At 38.3% G+C, this 27,627-nt stretch overlaps 1 protein-coding gene across 2 annotated transcripts; it reads left to right on the top strand.

Moving 5' to 3' along the window:
• Positions 1-143: 143 nt before the first annotated feature.
• LOC102279508 (cytochrome P450 2C9-like) lies at positions 144-27,627 on the top strand. Of its 2 annotated transcripts, XM_014482011.2 has the most exons (9): positions 144-311; positions 1,838-2,000; positions 2,187-2,336; positions 7,850-8,010; positions 9,175-9,351; positions 17,413-17,554; positions 22,638-22,825; positions 26,392-26,533; positions 27,264-27,627. In XM_014482011.2, exons 1-9 carry the CDS (start codon positions 144-146, stop codon positions 27,443-27,445), a joined length of 1,473 nt encoding a protein of 490 aa, XP_014337497.2. In that variant the 3' UTR covers positions 27,446-27,627. The 2 variants fall into 2 exon arrangements, with proteins under 2 accessions (XP_014337497.2, XP_070219621.1); XM_070363520.1 differs by lacking the exon at positions 9,175-9,351.

Raw genomic sequence — 27,627 nt, 5'->3', positions numbered from 1 at the left:
GTCCATTCAGAATAGAGTACAAAATGGATGTGATTGAATGGTATCTTTATTCCTCAGAGAGGCCCAAGTTGAATTAGCAGGGACTGTTACAAAAGCTTTTGATTTCAGGCTCACAGTCATCCGAGTAAGAAGAGAAGGCATCAATGGATCTGCCTGTGGTCCTGGTGCTCTGTCTCTGCTGTCTGCTTCTTATCTCACTCTGGAAACAGAGCTCTGGGAAAGGGAAGCTCCCGCCGGGCCCCACTCCTCTCCCAATTCTTGGAAATATCCTACAATTAGATGTTAAGGACATCAGCAAATCTGTAAGCAATGTAAGTAGGTTTTATGTTCCTCCAGTGTCTTGTAAAAGGTAAGTAAAATAAGCCCAATTAAAAAAATAATATATACTATTTTGAGCACACTCTTAAAGCAGGTCAGTTTGAAGCAAATTACTCCCTGTAAATTTGATATTTTTCTTGCCTTTTCAGGCCTGTTATTATCATAAATAGAGGAATAAAGTAATGTGTTTTGTGAGTAGAGAAGAGTTTAGGTCTTTGTATGGTAGAATCAAAATAATTAAGTTTTAAAAGCTGGGAGTGTTGCCTCCTTTCTTTATTTCACAGCCATTTGCTACGATTTGGGACTGAAAGTAAAGGGTAAGTGAAGTGTTTTGTGATTAGTGATTTCTTTCCAGAAATCATTTACTATATTGTTGTTCAGTTGCTCAGTTGTGTCCTACTCTTTGTGACCCCATGGACTGCAGGATGCCAGGTTTCTCTGTCTTTCACCACCCTCCAGAGCTTGCTCAAACTCAAGTCCATTGAGTCAGTGATGCCATCCAGTCATCTCATCTTCTGTCATCCTCTTCTGCCTTTAATCTTTCCCAGCATCAAAATCTTCTCTAATGAGTTGGCTCTTCACATCAGGTAGCCAAACAAAGTCCTGGAGCTTCAGCTTCAGCATGAGATTAGTGATTTCTTTCCTGAAATCATTTACTATATAAGCTGTGTGTTTTGTTCAGATGACCAGGAAAACAGAACTTTTCTGAAGAAGGGCATTGTGCCTGGTGTTAAGGAATTAACTTAGGATTAGGATGATCATGGGGGAATGAAAGAAAGAAGTCATCAGTTAGGGTCCCACTGGCGGCAGCAGCATTCATTTGGATTCTGCAGGAAACTGCCATCTGTATCCTGTGAATGCTGCCGCACAGAAGGTGTTGTTCTTCCATGAGATGCTGCATGTCCTGGCACTGCCTCTATGATGCTTCCTCTCTTTCTGTGTTAGTGATACCAGAGGATCTCAAACTAGGCTGGGCATTAGAGTTATATGAACTTATTTTTTAAGTTATAAATTTCTAGTATTCATCATAGGGCTACAGAGTCAGAATTCTAATGACCGCTTCATGGGTGATTCTGAAGCAGTGAGCTGGCTGTTGGTCCAAAAGGTGGACCTTAAGGATTGCTACATTGCTTCTCAAGGATCAGAGGGTGACTATGATCTTCAAATTTGAATCCTATAAATATTAGCCCTGGGGTGCTGGACATGGAACAGAATTCCACAACCTTAGTTTCCTTATTTATAGTAGGGCAAATAAACCCACTGAAAGTGCTGATTTGAGGATTAATGATAACCTGTGTACCAGCTACTTGGGCCATTACTCAGCATTTCAAGTCATCCATAAGTAGAACCTATAACAATTACCACCATATTTCTGCATTAAATTCTGAATTTAATACATAATTAGGCTGTCTCTGGCAGAATAAAAACATAATAGCAGGATGATGATACATTCTGCATCAGGCACAACATAGTATCTCATATTGACTTCTTTTGCTATTACATGCATCTCCATTCCCAGCTCTCAAAAGTCTACGGCCCTGTGTTCACTCTGTATTTTGGCATGAACCCCCTGGTGGTCTTGCATGGATATGAAGCAGTGAAAGAAGCTCTGATTGACCTGGGAGAGGAGTTTTCTGGAAGAGGCAGTTGCCCAGTGATTCAAAGAGCTTCTAAGGGATATGGTAGGTGTGTATGTGTGGGTGTTCAGCATTGGTAAATGGTAGGAGTGGGGAGGATGGAAAAGGAAATTTGACAACTGTCTGCCATGGCTCCTCAGCAGATCGTGTTCCCTCTCTGAGGCTGCCATGTGTCAGCTCACTCCTCCTTCCCTAGAACTTGCTCCTAGTTTCTGTTTCCCCTGCTGGTAGGAGTCATTTTCAGCAATGGGAAGATATGGAAGGAGACCCGGCGCTTCTCCCTCATGACCCTGCGGGATTTCGGGATGGGGAAGAGGAGCATGGAGGACCGTGTTCAACAGGAAGCGTGCTGCCTGGTGGAGGAGTTGAGAAAAACCGACGGTGGGTGATTCTATTTTCTCTTAAGTCTAACCTTAACAGACTTCTCTCTCTCCAGTGACATCCTTGGAAATATTTCAGGGACAGCCTCATCTTTCATACTAGTATTGGTTGTTAGCCCTTAGATGGGGGGAGGGGGTTATAAAGCATAGGCAGCCAAGGAGGTTTTGTGTATCTGTGCTTATTATGTGTATACTCCCATGACTATGCATGCAGTGTGAGTATAAAGATCATTTAATCAAATTATCTCCTGAACTTTGTTTTCAAATCAGAAATCACAAAACATAGTTTTGAGTCATTTCCTAAAAATATTAAAGAACAGAGAAGGGTAGAGGTAATGTGGTTGTCTATTCCGGAATATTTTACTAGGAAATACTTGTTAATTGGACAGGGTGGGAATGACCATTATGTGGCATGAAACAAGTAATATGTGTGTTCACGTAAGTGGACTATATTTATATATTCAGCCTTACAGACACTTTTGAGAGTTACTTCCAAGGCTCAGGCCTACAATTCTGGCCAATAGTAATACCATCTATGGTTTTAATCATCTTGGGATATCTTAGTGCAATTCTCATCAATTATGCTTTCTCTGTAAAGACAGCACTCTTTATATTACTATCTTTTTAAAAAAATTTTATTTTATTTAACTTTATAATATTGTATCGGTTTTGCCATATATAAAAATGAATCTGCCACAGGTATACATGTGTTCCCCATCCTGAACCCTCCTCCCTCCCCATACCATCCCTCTGGGTCGTCCCAGTGCACCAGCCCCAAGCATCCAGTATCGTGCATCGAACCTGGACTGGCGACTCGTTTCATATATGATATTATACATATTTCAGTGCCATTCTCCCAAATCATCCCACCCTCTCCTTCTCCCACAGAGTCCAAAAGACTGTTCTATACATCAGTGTGTCTTTTGCTGTCTCGTATACAGGGTTATTACCATCTTTCTAAATTCCATATATATGCATTAGTATACTGTATTGGTGTTTTTCTTTCTGGCTTACTTCACTCTGTATAATAGGCTCCAGTTTCATCCACCTCATTAGAACTGATTCAAATGTATTCTTTTTAATGGCTGAATAATACTCCATTGTGTATATGTACCACAGCTTTCTTATCCATTCATCTGCTGATGGACATCTAGGTTGCTTCCATGTCCTGGCTATTATAAACAGTGCTGCGATGAACATTGGGGTACACGTGTCTCTTTCAATTCTGGTTTCCTCAGTGACAGCACTCTTTAAAAAGTATCAGCATTCATTATTTCTTGTTATTCAATACTAATTGTACCAATTTATATATTTTGAATAAATATATGCTACATCTTACTTCTGTTAAAACACATATATACCAAGTCAGTTCAGTTGAGTTCAGTCTTTTATTCGTGTCTGACTCTTTGCGACCCCTTGAACCACAGCACACCAGGCCTTCCTGTCCATGACCAACTCCCAGAGTCCACCCAAACCCAAGTCCATTGAGTTGGTGATGACATCCAACCATCTTATCCTCTGTCATCCCCTTCTCCTCTTGCCCTCAATCTTTCCCAGCATCTGGGTCTTTTCAAATGAGTCAGCTCTTTGCATCAGGTGGCCAAAGTATTGGAGTTTCAGCTTCAACATCAGTTCTTCCAATGAACACCCAGGACTGATTTCCTTTAGGATGGACTGGTTGGATCTTCTTGCAGTCCAAGGGACGCTCAAGAGTCTTCTCCAACACCACAGTTCAAAAGCATCAATTCTTCTGTGCTCAGCTTTCTTTATAGTTCAACTCTCACATCCATACATGACTACTGGAAAAACCATAGCCTTGACTAGACGGACCTTTGTTGACAAAGTAATGTCTCTGCTTTTGAATATGCTGTCTAGGTTGGTCATAACTTTCCTTCCAAGGAGTAAGCGTCTTTTAATTTCATGGCTGCAATCACCATCTGCAGTGATTTTGGAGCCCCAGAAAATAAATTCTGCCACTGTTTCCACTATTTCCCCATCTATTTGCCATGAAGTGATGGGACCAGATGCCGTGATCTTATTTTTCTGAATGTTGAGCTTTAAGCCAACTTTTTCACTCTCCTCTTTCACTTTCATCAAGAGGCTCTTTAGTTCTTCTTCATTTTCTGCCATAAGAGTGGTGTCACCTGCATATCTGAGGTTATTGATATTTCTCCCAGCAATCTTGATTCCAGCTTGGGCTTCCTCCAGCCCAGCATTTCTCATGATGTATTCTGCATATACATTAAATAAGCAGGGTAACAATATACAGTCTTGATGTACTCCTTTTCGTATTTGGAACCAAGTCATAAAATATTTATTTAATGAAATTTTGACCTTAGCAACACCTGTTTATTTTGTCTTCTCCAAGTAGAATTTGGTTCTGTTTTCAGTTTGCAAATTTTGCCCCATCTTTTTTGGATTTTAGTAACAAATGTACAGTCTGCAATATATTTCTCTGCCATCTCGTTTTGTCTAAACTTCTGTGTTTGTGGTCTCTGTTCCACAGGCTGCAGGATTGTAGTTCTTCTAGTTTCTGATGTCTGCCCCTAGGGGGGTGAGATTGGTCTTGGAGCTGTGCAGGCTTCCTGGTGGGTGGGACTGAAACCTGCTCATTGGTGGGTGCAGCTGGGTCTTGTCCCTCTTGTGGGCAGAGCTGTGTCACAGGGTATGTTTAGAGGAAGCTGTTGGCTCAGGATAACTTTAGGCAGCCTAAAGTTAATAGGTAGAAGTCACCTTTTCGGTAAACATATCAATAACCTCAGATATGCAGATGACACTACCCTTATGGCAGAAAGCAAAGAAGAACTAAGAGTCTCTTGATGAAAGTGAAAGAGGAGCATGAAAAAGCTGGCTTAAAACTCAACATTAAAAAAAACGAATACCATGGCATTTCCCCCCACCCCATCACTTCATGGCAAATAGATTGGGAAACAGTGGAAACAATGACAGGCTTTATTTTCTTGGGCTCCAAAATCACTGCAGATGGTGACTGCAGCCATGAAATTAAAAGATGCTTGCTCCTTGGAAGAAAAGTTATGACCAACCTAGACAGCATATTAAAAAGCAGAGACCTCATTTTGCCAACAAAGGTCCAGATAGTCACAGCTATGGTTTTTCCAGTAGTGATGTAAGATCACTACTAGTGATGTAAGAGAGTTGTACCACAAAGAAAGCTGAGTGACGAAGAACTGATGATTTTGAACTGTGGTGTTGGAGAAGACTCTTGAAAGTCCCTTGGACAGCAAGAAGATCAAACCAGTCAATGCTAAAGGAAGTCAGTCCTGAGTATTCATTGGAAGCACTCATGCTAAAGCTCTGATACTTTAGTCATCTGATGTGAAGAACTGACTCTTTGGAAAGACCCTGATGATGGGAAAGATTGACGAAAGGAAGAGACGGGGACAACAGAGGATGAAATGGTGGGAGGGCATCACTGACCTGATGGAGGTGACTTTGAGCAAACTCCCAGAGTTGGTGATGGACAGGGAAGCCTGGCATGCTGCAGCCCATGGAGTCACAGAGGATCAGGGCAGGACTGAGCAACTGACCTGAACTGGATTGATTGATATTTCTCCTGGCATCTTGATTCCAGCTTGTGCTTCATCCAGCCTGGCATTTCACATGATGTACTTTGCATATAAGATAAATAAGCAGGGTGACAATGTACAGCCTTGACATACTCCTTTTCCAATTAAAACCAGTCTGTTGTTCCATGTCTGGTTCTAACTGTTGCTTCTTGACCTGCATGCAGATTTCTTGGGAGGCAGGTAAGGTGGTTTGGTATTCCCATCTCTTGAAAATTTTCCACAGTTTGTTGTGATCCACACAGTCAAGGCTTTAGTGTAGTCAGTGAGGCAGAAGTAGATGTTTTTCTGAAAGTCTGTTGCAAATAATACAACAGATGTTGGCAATTTGATATCTCATTTCTCTGCCTTTTCTAAACGGAGATGGTACATCTAGAAGTTCTCAGTTCACATACCATAAGCAATATCATATGATAATTATCTTTGTCTGGCTTACTTCACCAATATAATAATTTCATAATGCTGAAAATGGCATTATTTCTTTATTTTAATGACTGAGTAATATTTTGGGGGGCTTCCTTGATGGCATTAGTGGTTAAGAATCTGCCAGCCAATGCAGGAGATGTGGGTTCAATCCTTGGACTGGAAAGATCTCCTGGAGAAGGAAATGGAAACCCACTCCAGTATTCTTGCCTGGGAAATCCCATGGACAGAGGGGCCTGGCAGACTATAGTCCTGGGGTCACAAAGAATCAGACATGACTTAGAGACTAAACAACAGCAGCAATATTCATTACGTGTGTGTGTGTTTCACATCTTCGGTATCCATGCATCTGTCGATGGACATTTAGGTTGTTTTCATGTCTTGTGCCAAGTCACTTCAGCCGTGTTCGACCCTTTGTGACCTCACGGATGGTAGCCCACCCGGCTCCTCTTTGCATGGGATTCTTCAGGCACTAATACTGGAGTGGGTTGCCATCGCCTTCTCCAGTTTCCCTGTCTTGGCTATTATAAATAGTGCTGCCATGAAATCGGGATGCACGTATCTTTTTGAATTAGAGTTTTTATCTTTTCTGAATATACGCCCAGGAGTGGGATTGCTGAATCATATGGTAGCTCTATTTTTAGTTTTTTAAGGAACCTCCATACAGTTCTCTATAGTGGTTCCATCGATTTACATTCCCACCAACAGTATAGGAGTGTTTCCTTTTCTCCACATCCTCTACAGTATTTATTCCAAATATATTAATTTTAATGACCATGATAAATGAGGGACATTAATTCTTAAAAAAGAAGAAATTTTAAACATGGAAACAAAATTAAGGGAATTCCACTCATCAAATTACCCTTTTGTTTCACTTATCTGGGGGTTTTACATTTTATATTACTTTAGACAAAAATCCAATTTATAATAATTGGTTAATTGTTCACTTGTACCTTAGTTTTTCTTCTCATATAGCATGGGTACTTTGTGTTTTATTACATTTATTTTTTCAAATGCATGAATTCAACTGTAGTCTCTCTTTCTCACTTTAGCTTTTCCTCCCTGATTCTGCACATGAGTTTTTCAGCTATTCATTTTGAGTTCCCTAACTATTTTCTTTCTTTCTGTCGTGTTTAATTTTCAGACAGATGATATTCAACATTGATAACTTTCATTATTAAATCATACAAAATGGCCTCTTTAAATGTTCTTGTCATTTTCCCTTCAAATTAACAGGCACCTTGAGTGAAAAGGGTACAAGTAAAGGTGGGAGTGAATTTAATATTTGTAAAAGCCCATTATTTAACTAGCTGTGCTGAAATATCCTACTCAGGTTAAGGTAAAGTGATGTGTTGATTTTATGCATGCTGAATATTTATTTTTAAAGGAATTTGTTGATGAGATATCACTTTAGAGTTTCTAAAATTACCTTTACCTGTTATCTCAAACACCAAGTGTCTCTTGCATATGTTTTAATGGTGTGTTTAAATTGTTTGTTATTCTTTAGGGTTGCCCTGTGATCCTACTTTCATCCTGGGCTGTGCTCCCTGCAATGTGATCTGCTCCATTATTTTCCAGAATCGTTTTGATTATAAAGATCAGATTTTTCTAGATCTAATGGAAAGACTGAATGAAAACGCCAGAATTCTGGGCTCTCCATGGATTCAGGTGAGGCCAAAGTCCTTTCTTCTCAAGAAATCATTTTGGCTGTTTTCTCCATGAGATCCAGATCTCTCTGGGCACCAAGCTATGAGGTGAATGTGAACAGCACACTCCTGCCCAGAGCTTAGCATCATGGCATACTCATCTGGGGACGACGGCAGAGCCTTTAATGATAGACAGGAAAATACATGCCCAGAATACAGAACTGCAATTCAGTCCCATTGACTCTGTTCAGTGGTTTTTCCAGCAAGATCCAAAGACCAATTTCTGTAAACTACTTGGTAATTTCCCCAAAGCGTGACCACAGAAGTAGGACTTCAAGGTCCTACTGGAAAGGCTTCCATTGCCCACAAGTCTTGTTACCCAATCTCTACTCATGGATTCTTCAGCATGTTAGCTGACAGAAATATCTGTTTGGGAAGAAAGACAGTATTTCCTTCAAGGGGCTCCCACAGGACACTGAATATGATAGGAGAGTTTGATGCTTCAGTTGGTATCTTAACTGACAAAATAATTGCTTTGAGGATGACAAAATGATTATTTTTTAGTGTAGGAACCACAAACCAACATCACTGGTGTACCCTGTGCTGAGCTAAATGTTCTGCCCCCTGCCTAAAAGACAATGGTGTGACCGTACAGAGGTCACTTAATTGCTCTGGTTTCCAGTTACTTCATCCATAAAATGTTGAGTTGTGTTTCATGGTATCTTTAGGACCCTTTTAGTCCTAAAATACCAATTTTATGGTTGATGCTACTAAACAGAAAAAGAGATATCAGGGATCAGCTTGTTTTCTATATCAGATTACCTAAACTCCCAGTCTGATGTCATCTATAAAAGGTGAATCATTGTGTTTCGTGCTATCTCTTATTACATAATTGTGGGGAGAATTAATGCAGAAAATGAAAGAATTGATACAAAGATGCCTTTGTACTGTAAACATGATGTATGAGTATAGGAGATGAATACCATCATTGATCCCTGGTTATAATTTTCTCCTGAAATACATCTATCAGCATAGAAAACTATGTATTTGTGAAGTTAAAAAGTCCCATCTATATAGTGATCATATTATTTTAATATTAAAATACATTTTCTAACCAGGACTTGGTATGCCAATATTTGAATCTTCATTAAGTGTTTCTTTTAATGAACTTTTTTTTTTTTTCTAGCTCTGCAGTTCTTTCCCTGCTCTCATTGATTATGTCCCAGGGAAACATAAAAAATTCTTTGAAAATTATGCTTGTATGAAAAGTTATGTTTTGGAGAAAACAAGGGAACACCAAGCATCCCTGGACATGAACAACCCTCGGGACTTTATTGATTGTTTCCTGACCAAGATGGAACAGGTAAAATGTTAATGACAGCTCGATTATTTGATTGCTTGTGCATTTTTAGGGCTGTTGAATTTACCAGCGATGTTTCAGTGGTTTGGCCAGCAATGTTGACAAACATTTTAAGTACGTGATGTATGTCCAAATCTATAGTACGCATTATGGAAGATACAATGTTTAATTGTTAAATTAGTTGAATATATTGATTCTACTCTTCACCTACTAGTAATCTTCCTACAGAAGTACAGAATGACACCTCTGATGAAATGGAAACAATTATAAACAAGTTAAAAAACACAAAATATCATGGAATAATATGAAGTTGAACATGATCATTGCACACACTGTATGAGGGAATGGAAAAGAATGGCTTAATCTAGCTGGGCTTCCTGCATACCAAGTGGTTGGAAATAAATCTTAATATATTTGCATTGAAGGACAGGGGAAGGAATTTTAGATGGTGAATACTGTATATATTATATACAGTATACATAGGCCTGTGATGAAAAAGAGTAGGTGGATGGAAGAGAGAGAGAGCACTTTGAGTGTGAAGTAAAAATGAATTGGTATAGATATGGAGCTGGAATTATATGTCTGTGGGCATGAATTATATACCATGTGTTGAAAAGACACACTTTTTCCTTCTTGGCACCCTTGTCAAAGATTAGTGCACTCAAAATTTGACCCTTTATTTGTGTAAGTAAGTAAGTAAGTGTTAGCTGCTCAGTCGGGCCCGACTCTTTGCGACCCCGTGGACTGCAGCCCACCAGGCTCCTCTGTCCATGAGATTTTCCAGGCGAGGATACTGGAGTGGGTTGCCATTTCCTTCTCCAGAGGATCTTCCTAACTAAGGATTGAACCCGGGTCTCCTGCACTGCAGGCAGATTCTTTACTGACTGAGTTGCAAGGGAAGCCCTAGATTATTTGTGTAACCTGACATCTATTCCATTAATCTAAATGTCAGTCCTTATACTGGTAGCATATCATCTGGTCATCTTAATTATTAGTTTTGTAATTACTTATGAAGTTGAGAAATGTGAGAACTCTAATTTTGTTGTTAATTTTAAAAAGTGTTTTGGCTATTCTGAATGCTTTGAATTTTCAGGTTAATTATAGGATAAACTAGTCAATTTAGGCAAAGAAATTAGTGATTTTTATAGGGATTGCAGGAAATCTGTTGATCGACTTATGGAGCAACATCATTTTAAAATATAGGTGAAATTCATATAACATGCAATTCACCATTTTAAAGTATATGATTTAGTTGTATAAACTTGCACTCAAAATGTTGTGTAATCACTAGTTCTCTTATTTCAAAACTTTCCTATCGCTCTCCAGAAACATACCATATCCATTAAATGATCACTCTCCATTCCCTCCACCCCATCATGTGTTATCCTGTTTTCTGCTTTATGTCTATGGATTTGCTTGTTATGAATATAGTATGGGACTACTCAGGTGGTGCTAGTGGTAAAGAACCCTCCTGACAGTGCAGGAGACATAAGAGACAAGAGTTCAATCCCTGGGTTGGAAATATCCTTTGGAGGAGGGCATGGCAACCCCCTCCAGTATTCTTGCCTGGAGAATCCCATGGATAGTGGAGCTTAGCAGGCCACAGTCCATGGAGTCACAAAGAGTCTGACACGACTGAAACGACTTAGCATGCATGCATGAATATAGCATATAAAAAAACTCATAGCATTGCCCCTTTTGTTTTTGGCTTCATCTAGTATGTTTTGGATTCTTATCTAAGTTATAGTGTATACCAGTATTTGTTACTGTCTTGTATGGCTGCATGATATTCCATTTTAATATAAGTACCATGACTTTTTATACATTTATGTATTTGTGGACATTGTTGGTGTTTCCCTTTGGGTCTTAATGAACATTGTTGCCACAAAAATTTGTGTACAAATTTCCTCATGGACATATTTTCATTTATGTTGAGTATATTCCTAGGAGTGAAATCTATGAGGCCTATGGTAATTTTAAGTCTGACATTTTTAGAAATAGCCAGACTTTCCCATGGTGACTGAAGCATTTATATTCCTACCAGCAATGTAAAGCATTCTTATTTTCCCACATAGTCACCATTATTTATTTTCTAGTTTCTTGTAGTTATTAATGCTAGTCTGGTTAATGTGAAGTGATCTCTCTTTGTGGCTTTAGTTTGCATTTCCTCAACGAACAACGATATAGAATATATTTCATGTGTCATTACCCATTTTTATTTCTTCTTTGGAGAAATATTGTTATTTAAGTCCTTTACCCCTTTAAAATTAGGTTCCTTGTCTTTGTTGTTGAGCTTTGATATTTTGGTATTACAAAAATAAAGTAAAAATGGATATTTTGGGTATTATATGCTTACATATATGCATGCATGCATGCTCAGTCACTCAGTTGTGTCTGACTCTTTGCAACTCCATGGACTGGAGTTGGCAACCCACCAGGCTTCTCTATCCATGGAATTTTCCAGGCAAGAATACTGGAATGCGTTGTCATGCCCTCCTCCAGGGGCTCTTCCCAACCCAGGGATTGAACCCAGGTCTCTCACACTGCAGTTGGATTCTTTACCATCTGAGCCATAAGGGAAGTGCAAATTACTAGAGAAATACAAATAAAAACTACAATGAGGTGTCACTTCACACTGGTCAGAGTGGCCATCATCAGAAAGTCTACAAATATGGCTCAATGGTGAAGAATCTGCCTGCCAGTGCAGAAGCCACAGGAGATCTAGGGTTTGATCCCAGGTCAGGAAGATTTTCTGGAGAAGGAAGTGGCAACCCACTCCAGTATTCGTGCTGGATAATTCCATGGACAGAAGAGTCTGTCAGGCTGTAGTCCATGGAATCAAAAAGAGCTGGACACGAATGAGTAACTAGGCATGCATGCCGTAAATGGTAGAGAGGATGTGAAATAAAGGGAACCCTCCTACACTATTGGTGTGAATGTAAATTGGTGCTGCCATTATGGAGAACAGTATGAAGGTTCCTTTAAAAACTATTAATAGAGTTCTCATATGATCAGCAATCCCACTCTTAGGTATGCATCCAGAGAAAACTATAATTTGATGTTATGAACCCCAGTGTTCATAGTAGCACTATTTACAGTAGCCAAGACATGAAAGCAACCTAAGTAATCATCAACAGATGAATGGATAAAGAGGATGTGGTATATATATATATTCAATGGAATATTACTCAGCCATTAAAAATGAATTAAATAATGCCATTTGAGCAATATGGATGGGCCTAGAGATTATCATACTAAGTGAAGCAAGACAAAGACAAATATTATATATCACTTATATGTGGAATCTAAATATATATATATATATATATATATATATATATATATATATATATATTTAACTTATTTATAAAACAGAAACAGACTCAGACAGAGTAAACAAACTTACGGTTAGGTAATAAAGGGAAGGGGGTGATTAAATGGGAGTATGGGATTAATAGATACTACTATTAATCTTATTAATATTATTAAAACTACTATATATAAAATAGATAATTACTGTAAAACACAAGGGACTGTATTCAATATCTTGTAATAACCTATAATGGAAAAGAATCCAAAAAAGTGTATATCCTCTGCTGTATACCTAAAACTAGCACAGTTTTAAAAATAAGCTATACTTCATTTAATTATTTTTTTCCTTTTGCCCTTCCTCTGCTGGAAACATGAGGGGATTTTTCTCCAGTTGTACTGTCAGAATTTGGTCAAGCTCCTAGAATAAATTTCAAAAATTATGGTAGCTCCTGGATGACTCAGTCATCCTGTGGAGTCCTCCTTCTCTCAGAGTTTTCCACACTGAGCTTTTAGCAATTTCTCAAATATTATTCAGATTTTCCTACCCTACCACTGAATTTCATTGTGATTTCCATTCGTGCACTCTTCTTTGGTAAGTCTGACTCCCTGTATCGCCCTGCCAACCTCTCCAATTTAGGGGACAGTGATTTTCCCTTTGTGCTCAACTCTCTTAGGAGTCTTAAAAGAATTGTTGATTTTAGTCTGTTCAGCTTTTCACTTGTTATTAGGAATGGAGTTGAAACTTCCAGGGTCTTTACATGTGGAGATATCAGATTTATTTTTCTCTGTTTATGCATTCATACATTTTCATCCTGTTTTTTATTTCTAGCCTCATTTTATTGTGGTCAGAGAAGATAGTTTGTATCATTTTTATCTTTTTCAATTTGTCAAGAATTGTTTATGACCTAACATATAGTTTACTGTGGAAAAAGTTATATGTACACTTGAGAAGTGCATATAACATAAGTGCATATAACATAAAAAGTTATATACACAGGAGAAGACTGTGCATTCTGCTCTTATTGAGTGGAGTATTCTTTATATATCTGTGAGAATAATTGACTCTAGGGTTGTTCAAGTCTTATATATTTACTCATTGATCTTTTGTCTAGGTATGCTATAAATTATTGAAAGCTGAGTTTTGAAACCTCCCACTCTTATTGTAGAACTCTCCATTTATCCTTTCAATTCTATAAATGTTTGCTTCATATATTTTGGGGGCTCTGTTGCTTGATGAATATGTGTTTATAATTATATGACTTGATGAATTCACCTTTCTTAGTCCAGTATAAAACATCCCATTCTTATTTGGTCCCTTTAAACTATTTTTGATAAAAAATTTCCAGTCTTGCTTTATTTCAGATCAGATCAGATCAGATCAGTCACTCAGTCGTGTCTGACTCTTTGCGACCCCGTGAATCACAGCATGCCAGGCCTCCCTGTCCATCACCAACACCTGAAGTTCACTCAGACTCACATCCATCAAGTCAGTGATGCCATCCAGCCATCTCATCCTCTGCCATCCCCTTCTCCTCCTGGCCCCAATCCCTCCCAGCATCAGAGTCTTTTCCAATGAGTCAACTCTTCACATGAGGTGGCCAAAGTACTGGAGTTTCAGCTTTAGCATCATTCCTTCCAAAGAAATCCCAGGGCTGATCTCCTTCAGAATGGACTCATAATTTGCAAAATCTCCTTTCCTCTTTCTCATTTAATGTATTTGTGTTTTGGCATCTCAAATGTACAATATCTTGTACCACATACAAGGTTTTTTGTTGAGAATAGTTGACATATAACATATTAGTTATTAGATTATAGTGTCACATAATGATTCAATATATGCATATATTAAAAATGATTACTACAATATATATAATTAACATTAATTATCACACATAGTTACGGATTTTTTCTTGTGAATCTTAGGATTTGCTCTCTTAGCAATTGAAATAGGGAATATGTCATTAACTATAGTCATCAGACTGGTTCCAAATAGGAAAAGGAGTACGTCAAGGTTGTATATTGTCACCCTGCTTATTTAACTTCTATGTAGAGTACATCATGAGAAACGCTGGACTGGAAGAAACACAAGCTGGAATCAAGATTGCCGGGAGAAATATCAATAACCTCAGATATACAGATGACACCACCCTTATGGCAGAAAGTGAAGAGGAATTCAAAAGCCTCTTGATGAAAGTGCAAGTGGAGAGTGAAAAAGTTGGCTTAAAGCCCAACATTCAGAAAATGAAGATCATGGCATCCTGTCCCATCACTTCATGGGAAATAGATGGGGAAACAATGGAAACAGTGTCAGACTTTATTTTTCTGGGCTCCAAAATCACTGCAGATGGTGACTGCAGCCATGAAATTAAAAGATGTTTGCTCCTTGGAAGGAAAGTTATGACCAACCTAGATAGCATATTGAAAAGCAGAGACATTACTTTGCCAACAAAGGTTCGTCTAGTCAAGGCTATGATTTTTCCAGTGGTCATGTATGGATGTGAGAGTTGGACTGTGAAGAAGGCTGAGCACCAAAGAATTGATGCTTTTGAACTGTGGTGTTGGAGAAGACTCTTGAGAGTCCCTTGGACTGCAAGGAGATCCAACCAGTCCATTGTGAAGGAGATCAGCTCTGGGATTTCTTTGGAAGGAATGATGCTCAAGCTGAAACTCCAGTACTTTGGCCACCTCATGCGAAGAGTTGACTCATTGGAAAAGACTCTGATGCTGGGAGGGATTGGGGACAAGAGGAGAAGGGGACGACAGAGGATGAGATGGCTGGATGGCATCACTGACTCAATGGACGTGAGTCTGAGTGAACTCCGGGAGTTGGTGATGGACAGGGAGGCCTGGCGTGCTGCGATTCATGGGGTCGCAAAGAGTCGGACACGACTGAGCGACTGATCTGATCTGATCTGATAGTCATCATGCTGTTTATTACATCACCAGGACTTATTTATTTTATAACTGGACTTATTGCACCTTTTATTCCCTTCATTCATTTTGATCTCTCCTCCCAACCCTTGCAGCCACCAATGTATCCTCTCTATTTATAAGACCAAGCTTTTAAAATATTTCACATATGAATTTGATCATATGGTAACTTGTCTTTCTGTGTCTCATTTATTTCACTTAGCACAACTTCAAGGCCCATCCATGTTGTCACAGATATCAGGATTTCCTTTTTTTTAAATGGCTAAATTATATTCTATATTTGTATAGATATATTATGAATATGTAGTGGAATATTTAGATAAACAATTTAAAATCTTATTCTTTCAATATCTATCTTAAACCATGAGTTTCAATTGATTTATTATTCACATTGAAGAATTTATTTCTGCCCTATAATTTTTTGCTCTAATGTATTTCATAATTTTTGTTTCTTAGTTCCTTCAATATAGCCTTAGTTTTGTTTGATCTTTTCCTAATGTACGTTTTTAAAATTCCATCCAAATTTTTTTTGTGTTTTAAAACTAATTTCTTAGTACTTATAAAAGAGATTACTGTTAACATTCTAAATTCATAACAATTCAGTATGAACTGATTTCTCAATAGCTTCAAATCATGTACATTAACTCTGCTCCCATCCAGCTTCATCCCCCCTTTATTTCATTGGTGTCACAAAATCACATCTTTATATTTTGTGCCTAGAATCATATACTTATAATGATTGTTTCATGTTTTTTTCTTTTAAATAATATGGGAAATGAAATGAGGCTTTTAAATTAGAATACAGTAGCTTTTGCTTTTCCATTTACCTACATAGTTATTTTTAACAAGGAACTTTGTCAATCTGGCTTTGAATTATCATCTTGTCCTTTGGTTTTGTTAACTGGAACCCCTTAGCTTTTAATTTGGGGATGTCTTATGTCTCGTAATTTATGGAGGGATGGTTTTGCCAAATGCAAAATTCTTGGTTGACATATTTACACTTGAGATTTTAAATATATCTTTCCATTGATATTTGGCCTCTACAGTGTCTGTGGAAAAAATGAGCTGTTATCCTAATGATGATCCTTTGTACATGATAAGTTACTATTCTCTTGATGTTTTGAACGTTCTCTCTTTTGCTTTGGCTTTTGACAGTCTGATTAAAATATGCCTCAAAGTGAGTCTATTTGGTTTCATTCCTCTTGGAGTTTGTTTAGCTTTTTGGATTTCTAGATTCATGTACTTCACAAAATGTTGGAAGTTTTCAGTCATTCTTATTCAAATACTTATTTTCTGTTCCTTCCCTAACTCTTTTCTGGGATCTCATAAAGTGGATGTTAGTTAGTACAATTGATTGAGTGCCATGGGTCCTTAGGTTCTATTTATTTTTCTTTATTCCTTTTTCTTTCTGATAATCACACTGGAAATTTTTATTCTGCTTCAGATTTGCTGTTTCTTTCTCGGATTTCCCATAGTCTACTGTTCAAACTCTCTGGTAAATTTAAAAATGTTCAGGTAGTGTGATTTCTAGCTCCAAAATTCTGTTTTTTTTTATTTTTATAGTACCTTTCTTGTTATTCTATACTTATTCATACACTTTTCATTATTTTCAATATCTTTTCAATATTTTATTTAGTTCTTGATGATTTTCATTAGCTATTTAAGCATATTAAAGACATGTATCTTAAAGTTTTTGTTTAGTAAGTCCATATCTGGATTTCCTCAGAAATGATTTGTGTCAACTTATTATTTTTGCTATTACTGGTCCATACTTCCTCCTTTTTTGTATGCTTTGTAACTTTTTAATTAAATCATTCCTAGGAAAAGCACAATCAAGAACTGGAGTATACAGTTGAAAACTTGGCACACACTGTATTGGATTTGTTTGCGGCTGGGACAGAGACGACGAGCACAACACTGAGATATGGGCTCCTCCTCCTGCTGAAACACCCAGAGATCACAGGTATAATAATATGGTGGGCAGGGTGACCTCAGAAGAGATGATAGAAAGACACTTGAATGTATTCCACCTTGTTTCTCTCAGAGAATTACCTAAATCTCAGACTGAGCAGCTTAATTCCCCCCCCAGATTTAATGAAGGGATAGTAATGTGACATCTTTATATAATTTGTGAAGATATTAAACATCAGAATTTCATGGGAGGTCATGTGTAGCAAGCACAGCCAGCATGAATTGGCCTAGAGCTGCATATTGGTTTCAATTATGGAAAGACCACTCTGATGTCCCCACATTCTGAAAATACAGTGTTCTAGAACCATGGTCCAAGAACTTCCCCAGTGGTCTAGTGGTTACAACTGAATCTCCAGTGCAGGGAGTATTAATTCAAACCCAGGTCAGGAAACTAAGATCCCACATGCTATGGACAGAGTGGCCAAAAATCAAAGAAAGAAAGAAAGAAACCAGGGTTGGGACACTGGAAGCTCTCCTTATTAAACAGATTGGAAATCATAGAAATTTGGTGAGGCTGCCTGATGCAATTTAAACAATCTAGGAAGACCTCTAAAAAGTTAGATTGACAATAAATTAGCTTAAGATATGTATGTAAAGAAATTGTATTAATCCATAAGTTTGTTTCCAGAAAAATGGTTGTTGCCAAAATACACATTTTAAGGGGTCAAGAATTTTATCTTTCAAAAAGAACTTTTTGTTAGAAATTAACTTTTAAAGGCTATCGTTATGTTTAGAAGCACACATTTTCTTGTTTATTGTCAGAATACCACTGAAATGATTATCACCTATAACCTATGAGAATTAGCCTTTCTAAGCCGGAGTCAGGAAGCAGCCAACAAATATTCAACAAATTTCTGAAACACAGAGAGCATATTGAGGGTTGACAATGAAGTCAATAGAGAGGATGAAGTTATAGCCTAAATGTCAGAAGAGGAAACGGTATAATATTGTGGTTGTTGTTCAGTGGCTAAGTCGTATTCAACTCTTTATGACCCCATGAACTTCAGCATTCCAGAGTCCCCTGTCTTTCCCTGTCTCCTGGAGTTTGCTCAAATTCATGTCCATTGAGTCAGCAATGCTATCTAATCACTGCCATAAAGTGATGGGACCAGATGCCATGATCTTAGTTTTTTGAATGTTGAGTTTTAAGCCAGCATTTCACTCTCCTCTTTCACTCTCATCAAAAGGCTCTTCAGTTCCTCTTCACTTTCTGCCATTAGAGTGGTGTCATCAAACAAGAAGTCATTTATGTTCTTACAGTCCTTAAGGTTATGTTTGGAAGTACCTAGTTTCAAAAAAGATAGAGGAAGACATAGGTTGATAAAGGAAACTCTCCCAACCACAAGTCTTTGATAACTCCTTTCATCAGGTAACTCTGTTTCTTCAATAGGATGAAAGAGGTTTACTGTCTAGAGAAAGGGAATCTAAGAGGCCCTACTTAGGACACTGGGCAGAGACAGGGGTAAAGAGTGAGGTCACAGCTTAGAGGAAAGGTTAGGGAAGAATCCACTTCTTGAATTCAGAGGTTCTTAGCTCCTTTCCCATCCTGCTTCCTGAAATTCAGCAGTTAGAGGAAAACTCCAGAGAGTGAGCACTCTGGAGAAAAGACTTCCAAGTTTTGCTATGTAGATAGAAAATTCTCTCAACATGTCCCACAGAGTGAATGAAATAAGAACATCCACCCCAAGACACAGGGTCATAAAATTTCAGAATACCTGGATAAAAGAGAAAAATCACAAAAACATTCAGAGAGATGTAGCAGGTCATAGATAAAAGAGTTCACAACAACATCATAATTCAAGGGCAACTATCAAACTGGGTATTAATTTTTAAAAGGGTATTTTCAGACTTGTATGTTTAACAAAATTTTTACCCACTCTTTCCCCTTTCTCATCCACATGCCTTAAGTAATGTCAGAGGAAGGTCATGGGCTCCAGGGATTTGGAAATCTCATGAAGGAGAGTGAAAGTGTCAATGTTGTTGCTAGACAGCAGGCCTGGAAAATATCCATTTCTAAATGGGTTATATGAATAAAGCAGGTATTTGAGGAGATACTAAGAACAAAACAGAGGTGATAGACTACTTGTGGCTTCTGAATAATTTGAACATCTACCTAAGCATTTGGAAATAATTGAATCAGGGTAGAGAATTTTATGAATTGAAATAAAGACATGTGGTTAAGTCTAAGAAAGTAACAGATATGAAGCATGATCATAATTGTCTTACCAGAGAGCATTGTAGAATGATGGTACAATGAATATTCTCCATCAAAAATTGTGGTGTAAATATATTGGGGAAATAGATTAAGGGGATGTGTATGTGTGTGTGGTGTGTGTGTGATTTTGTATGAGGAAGGATGGAGATGTAAATTCTCAACTCTCATACCAAGATGTCAGATATTGTTTAACAATCTGTGAGTGAGAAATAAAAATAGTCATTATTAAGAAAAAGGACATGAATTTCAGAAGAAACTGCTAGAATGCTGAAAGTGGTGGCATTTGACAGCTGGAGAATGACCTGAGTACCATTGCAAATTGCACATGCATAATACACAAATACACAAAACATATGTTTTATAATTTAACTTTTCAACCTATGTTATTCCAATATAAAGTTAATATTTGATTCTTGTTTCTTTCTTTAAGGACTATAATTTCTTGACTTTATATTCTGTTTATATTTGAAACATTTCATCATTTCTCTTTGCTTTATCATGTATGCTAACATAGAAAGATGTGCCAAATTCAGACTTAAACTGAAGAAAGTAGGGAAAACCACTAGACCGTTCAAGTGTGACCTAAATCAAATCCCTTATGATTATACAGTGGAAGTGAAAAATAGATTTAAGAGACTAGATCTGATAGATAGAGTGCCTTATGAACTATGGACGGAGGCTCGTGACCTTGTACAGGAGACAGGGATCAAGACCATCCGCATGGAAAAGAAATGCAAAAAAGCAAAATGGCTGTCTGAGGAGGCCTTACAAATAGCTGTGAGAAGAAGAGAAGTGAAAAGCAAAGGAGAAAAGTAAAGATATAAACATCTGAATGCAGAGTTCCAAAGAATAGCAAGGAGAGATAAGAAAGCCTTCCTCAACGATCAATGCAAAAAAATAGGGAAAACAACAGAATGGGAAAGACTAGAGATCTCTTCAAGAAAATTAGAGATACCAAGGGAACATTTCATGCAAAGATGGGCTCGATAAAGGACAGAAATCGTATGAACCAAGCAGAAGCAGAAGATATTAAGAAGAGGTGACAAGAATATACAGAAGAACTGTATAAAAAAAGATGTTCATGACCAAGATAATCACGATGGTGTGATCACTCACCTAGAGTCTGACATCCTGGAATGTAAAGTCAAGTGGGCCTTAGAAAGCATCATTACGAACAAAGCTAGTGGAGGTGATGGAATTTCAGTTCAGCTATTTCAAATCCTGAAAGATGATGCTGTGAAAGTGCTGCACTCAATGTGCCAGCAAATTTGGAAAACTTAGCAGTGGCCACAGGACTGGAAAAGGTCAGTTTTCATTCCAATCCCAAAGAAAGGCAATGCCAAAGAATACTCAAACTACTGCACAATTGCACTCATCTCACACGCTAGTAAAGTAATGCTCAAAATTCTCCAAGCCAGGCTTCAGCAATACGTGAACCATGAGCTTCCAGATGTTCAAGCTGGATTTAGAAAAGGCAGAGGAACCAGAGATCAAATTGCCAACATCCACTGGATCATGAAAAAAGCAAGAGAGTTCCAGAAAAACATCTATTTCTGCTTTATTGACTATGCCAAAGCCTTTGACTATGTGGATCACAAGAAACGGTGGAAAATTCTGAAAGAGATGGAAATACCAGACCACCTGACCTGCCTCTTGAGAAACCTATATGCAGGTCAGGAAGCAACAGTTAGAACTGGACTTGGAACAACAGACTGGTTCCAAATAGGGAAAGGAGTACGTCAAGGCTGTATATTGTCACCCTGCTTATTTAACTTCTATGCAGAGTACATCATGAGAAATGCTGGGCTGGAAGAAGCACAAGCTGGACTCAAGACTGCTGGGATAAATATCAATAACCTCAGAAATGCAGATGATACCACCCTTATGGCAGAAAGTGAAGAGGAACTAAAAAGCCTCTTGATGAAAGTGAAAGAGGAGAGTGAAAAAGTTGGCTTAAAGCTCGACATTCAGAAAACTAAGATCATGGCATCCAGTCCCATCACTTCACGGCAAATAGATGGGGAAACAGTAGAAACAGTGTCAGACTTCACTCTTTTGGGCTCCAAAATCACTGCAGATGGTGACTGCAGCCATGAAATTGAAAGACACGTACTCCTTGGAAGGAAAGTTATGACCAACCTAGATAGCATATTCAAAAGCAGAGACATAAATTCGCCAATAAAGTCCATCTAGTCAAGGCTATGGTTTTTCCAGTGGTCATGCATAGATGTGAGAGTTGGACTGTGAAGAAAGCTGAGCACCAAAAAATTGATGCTTTGAGCTGTGGTGTTGGAGAAGACTCTTGAGAGTCCCTTGGACTGCAAGGAGATCCAACCAGTCCATTCTAAAGGAGTTCAGTCCTGGGTGTTCTTTGGAAGGACTGATGCTAAAACTGAAACTCCAGTACTTTGGCCACCTCATGCGAAGAGTTGACTCATTGGAAAAGACTCTGATGCTGGGAGGGATTGGGGGCAGGAGGAGAAAGGAATGACAGAGGATGAGATGGCTGTACGGCATCCCCAACTCGATGGACATGAGTTTGAGTGAACTCCGGGGCTTGGTGGTGGACAGGAATGCCTGACGTGCTGCAATTCATGGGGTCGCAAAGAACTGGACACGGCTGAGCGACTGAACTGAACTGAACTGAACTGATAGATGCTTAAGCCAGGCTTGTAAGAGACTTTTATGTGTCTGTATTATGGCCCATTATCTCTCTATGTTTAGTTCTACTTATGGTCATACAGTTTTTGTGTATAATGATACTGGGACACCATCATAGTGCTCATGCATCCCTGAATTGGTATGGAATGTGGTGTGAATTTTCCTCTTTCTCCATCAGTCTTCCTTACCTTCCTTTCAGCTAAGGTCCAGGAAGAGATTGACCGTGTCATTGGCAGACACCGGAGCCCCTGCATGCAGGACAAGAGCCACATGCCCTACACAGATGCTGTGGTTCACGAGATCCAGAGATACATTGACCTGGTCCCCACCAACCTGCCCCATGAGGTGACCTGTGACATTAAATTCAGAAACTACCTCATCCCAAAGGTAGGATTGGTTTCTTTTACTGACCTCATTGGTCTTGAAGTTCTCATTTACACAGTATGGGTGCAACCCTTGATGAACACAAGGTGAGAGAGTAAAAATAGCCATGTGTGTTGTGGATTGATGGGTTGTGTGTTGTTTCCAGTTTAGTCTATAAAGCTTTATAATGGATTTTGACAGGTAGCAGTGCAAGACTTCCAAATTTGTTCTGCTTCTTTTATGTTGTTGGGCTAACAACAGCTGTCCACATTTCCAAATGAACATTAGTATCAATTTGTTGATTTACCAGAACACTCTGCTGGGATTTTTTTTATCAGAGTGACATGCTAGATCAGTTTGGAAAGACTTAATATCATGACACATTGAATTTTTCATTTATTGGATATGATATAGTCTTTCTATTTTAAAGGGCTTTCTTTAATTTTTTCAATAATTTTTTCAGGCAGTGGTTTACGTATTTTTTTGTCTTGCCAAGGTGGTTATTGTTGTTGTTATAAGCATTTTAAAATGCATTTTCCATTTTATGTGGAAGATCAAAATATAATTGATTTTATCATTTTGATGACCTTATATGTAACAACCTTGCTAAATTTAATGTAATTTTGAAAATGTCTCTAGTTAATAGCAATTTCCATATACATTATCCTGCTATCTGGGTTAATTTCTTCATGTCATCCTTGTATCATCTCTGATATGAAAGAAAGTGGAAGTTAACATCTCACTATTAGGAATAATGTTTTATGTATATTTTGTTAGATTTTTTTTTAAATCAGATTAGGGAAGTTTCCCTGGGCTCAGTGATAAAAGAATTCACCTGCCAATACAGGAGATGCAGGAGATACCATTTCAATCCCTGACTCAGGAAGATCTCCTGGAGAAGGAAATGGCAACCCATTCCAGTATTCTTGCCTGAAAAATCCCATGGACAGTGGAGGCTGGTGGGCTACAGTCCATGGGGTCAAAAAGAGTCGGACATGACTGAGCAGGAGCATGGACAACATATTCAATAGACCGTAACAGGATCTTTTACTTAATACAGAATTCAAGTTAAATTATTTATAAAACAGAATGACTTCACTATATGGCAATATGTGAAAATTTCTTCCATTAATAAATGCTTATCTATCCATATCCAACTATCCATCAAAAGCTCCCTACTTCAGTATGCATACCTCAATAACAGTGATTATTGGACGCAGAGGAATAATACCATTTGTGCACAGGACTTATCCCTGAAACAATAATATTATTTAATGTACAAGTTATACTTAAAATGTCCTAATTTTCTTTTTTTTAATATAAATTTATTTATTTTAATTGGAGGCTTATTACTTTACAATATTGTATTGGTTTTGCCATACATCAGCATGAATCCGCCACAGGTGTGCACGTGTTCCCCATCCTGACCTCCCCTCCCACCTCCCTCCCATACCATCCCTCTGGGTCATCCCAGTGCACCAGCCCCAAGCATCCTGTATCATGCATCGAACCTGGACTGGCGATTCGTTTCACATATGATATAATACATGTTTCAATGCCATTCTTCCATATCATCCCACCCTTGCCCTCTCCCACAGAGTCCAAAAGACTGTTCTATACATCTGTGTGTCTTTTGCTGTCTTGCATACAGGGTTATTGTTACAATCTTTCTAAATTCCATATATATGTGTTAGTATACTGTATTGGTGTTTTTCTTTCTGGCTTACTTCACTCTGTGTAATAGGCTCCAGTTTCATTCACCTCATTAGAACTGATTCAAATGTATTCTTTTTAATGGCTGAATAATACTCCATTGTGTATATGTACCACAGCTTTCTTATCCATTCGTCTGCTGATGGACACCTAGGTTGCTTCCAAGTGCTGGCTATTATAGACAGTGCTGCGATGAACATTGGGGTACACGTGTCTCTTTCCCTTCTGGTTTCCTCAGTGTGTATGTCCAGCAGTGGGATTGCTGGGTCATATGGCAGTTCTATTTCCAGTTCTTTAAGGAATCTCCACACTGTTCTCCATAGTGGCTGTACTAGTTTGCATTCCCACCAACAGTGTAAGAGGGTTCCCTTTTCTCCACACCCTCTCCAGCATTTATTGCTTGTAGACTTTTGGATCGCAGCCATTCTGACTGGTGTGAAATGGTACCTCATAGTGGTTTTGATTTGCATTTCTCTGATAATGAGTGATGTTGAGCACCTTTTCATGTATTTGTTAGCCATCTGTATGTCTTCTTTGGAGAAATGTCTGTTTAGTTCTTTGGCCCACTGTTTGATTGGGTCATTAATTTTTCTGGAATTGAGCTTCAGGAGTTTCTTGTATATTTTTGAGGTTAATTCTTTGTCAGTTGCTTCATTTGCTATTATTTTCCCCCATTCTGAAGGCTGTCTTTTCACCTTACTTATAGTTTCTTTTGTTGTGCAGAAACTTTTAATTTTAATTCAGTCCCATTTGTATATTTTTGCTTTTATTTCCAGTATTCTGGGAGATGTGTCATAGAGAATCCTACTGTGTTTTATGTCAGAGAGTGTTTTGCTATATGTTTTCCTCTAGGAGTTTAATAGTTTCTGGTCTTACATTTAGATCTTTAATCCATTTTGAGTTTATTTTTGTGTATGGTGTTAGAAATCGAAAGAGACACTTGTGCCCCAATGTTCATCTCAGCATTGTTTATAATAGCCAGCACTTAGAAGCAACCTAGATGTCCATCAGCAGATGAATGGATAAGAAAGCTGTGGTACATATACACAATGGAATATTAATCAACCATTAAAAAGAATACATTTGAATCGGTTCTAATGAGGTGAATGAAACTGGAGCCTATTATACAGAGTGAAGTAAGCCAGAAAGAAAAACACCAATACAGTATACTAACGCATATATATGGAATTTAGAAAGAAGGTAATGATAACCCTGTATGTGAGACAGCAAAAGAGACACAGATGTATTGAATAGTCTTTTGGACTCTGTGGGAGAGGGCGAGGGTGGGATGATACGGGAGAATGGTATCGAAACATGTAAAATATCATATGTGAAACGAATCGCCAGTCCAGGTTTGATGCATGATACAGGATTCTCGGGGCTGGTGCACTGGGGTGACCCAGAGGGATGGTATTGGGAGGCAGGTGGGAAGGGGGTTCAGGATGGGGAACACATGTACACTCATGGCAGATTCAAGTCAATGTATGGCAAAAATGTATGGCAATGTATGGGAAAACCAATACAATATTGTAAAGTAAAATAAATTAATTAAATTTCAAAAAATAAATAAAGTAAAGCAGCTGGTGTGGTCAGATACCACTGTCCAAATGTGATAAGCAGAATGGTTCATAAGGTCTGGCACCCCAGAATCCATGTACCTAGTATTTCAGAGGCTGTTCACTTAGCAGCATCATTGCCACTAGTCTTAAATGTATTCTTCTTTATAACTTGTTCTTTCTTCCTCAAAATGTCACTGCCCTTCTTTGGTCTGAGGATTCTTCATTATTGATCACAAGATTGGACTAAATGATTTGAGGCAGTTCTTCCAGCTCTGTGACTTTTTCATAGTTCAGTTTATCTTCATCTGTTCTTTCCAGGGCACAGGTATATTAACATCACTGACTTCTGTGCTATATGATGACAAAGAATTTCCCAACCCAGAGGTGTTTGACCCTGGCCACTTTCTGGATGAGAGTGGCAACTTTAGGAAGAGTGACCATTTCATGGCTTTCTCAACAGGTAATTTTTTTTTTTTCTCCATTCAGTACTTTAGAGGACAGGATACCTTCTAAGGATCAGTTGGGAGTTACAAAGTACCTACCCTGGGGCTGGTAGAAATGCTCTTTGTCCATGATGAGGGGTAGCAGCCCAATAACTATGCTCTTTCCATCCCCATGAAACATCCTCATTATTGGGCTAGATTACTGAAACTTTGGAGAGGTGACCCAGTTCTTTCCATTTAGAAATAAAACTTGAGCTGGGAACTGAAAATACCAGAGAACTACATCTTAGCCAAAAAAAAAAAAAAATGTGTGTTATAAAACTTGAAACTTAAAGGTGTGTTGGAGTTTGATGAAGAGTAGGTATACTTAGAGCAGAGAACAGAGGCTGTGAAGAATGAAAAGAAACATGTGGGACTACTAGACTAGGATCAGAAAATACAGCCAGTATACGTGGCTTTCTAGAAAAAGATGGGTAGAAATTTGAAAATATGAAATTGCAGTTATAATGCATGAATAATTTAATGAAGTGTTTGGAATAGTCAGTAAATATTTCTTGAAGGAATGATATTTATTATGATAAGATGTTAGGTGGATAGCATATGTGTTCACCCTTTTCCCATCTGTCTATCCAGCCATTCCATCCATCCATTCAAACATTCATCAAATGGCTACTACATAGTCTCTTTTCTGACAGCCAGAAAGACAGAGTTCAAGGAGTATGTACCCTCTGTGTTTGTTGCTTCCAGGGAAACGGATTTGTGTGGGAGAGGGCCTGGCCCGCATGGAGCTGTTTTTATTCCTGACCACAATTTTACAAAACTTTACCTTGAAATCTGTGGTTGACCCAAAGGACCTCGACACCACCCCAGTTGTCAATGGCTTACTTTCTGTGCCACCTTTTTACCAGCTCTGTTTCATTCCTGTGTGAGGAATGTTAGATCCTCTCGTTTCTTCAGTGATGTTGTCTTCAACTCCCTCTCATCTGCGGCATTGTTCACCTGCTTCCCATCATCTTTTTTGAGAGTGCCTGCTCTGACCTCTCTTCATTTATTGTGTAATTTCACTACAGAAATGTATCTGCTGTTCTTCATACTCTGTAACATCTATATT

This window comes from Bos mutus, chromosome 26, assembly GCF_027580195.1.
Source record: "Bos mutus isolate GX-2022 chromosome 26, NWIPB_WYAK_1.1, whole genome shotgun sequence".
NCBI classification, from domain to species: Eukaryota; Metazoa; Chordata; class Mammalia; order Artiodactyla; family Bovidae; genus Bos; species Bos mutus.
Note: the sequence above shows the minus strand (reverse complement) of the source record. Positions and strands in the feature narration are given on the sequence as shown.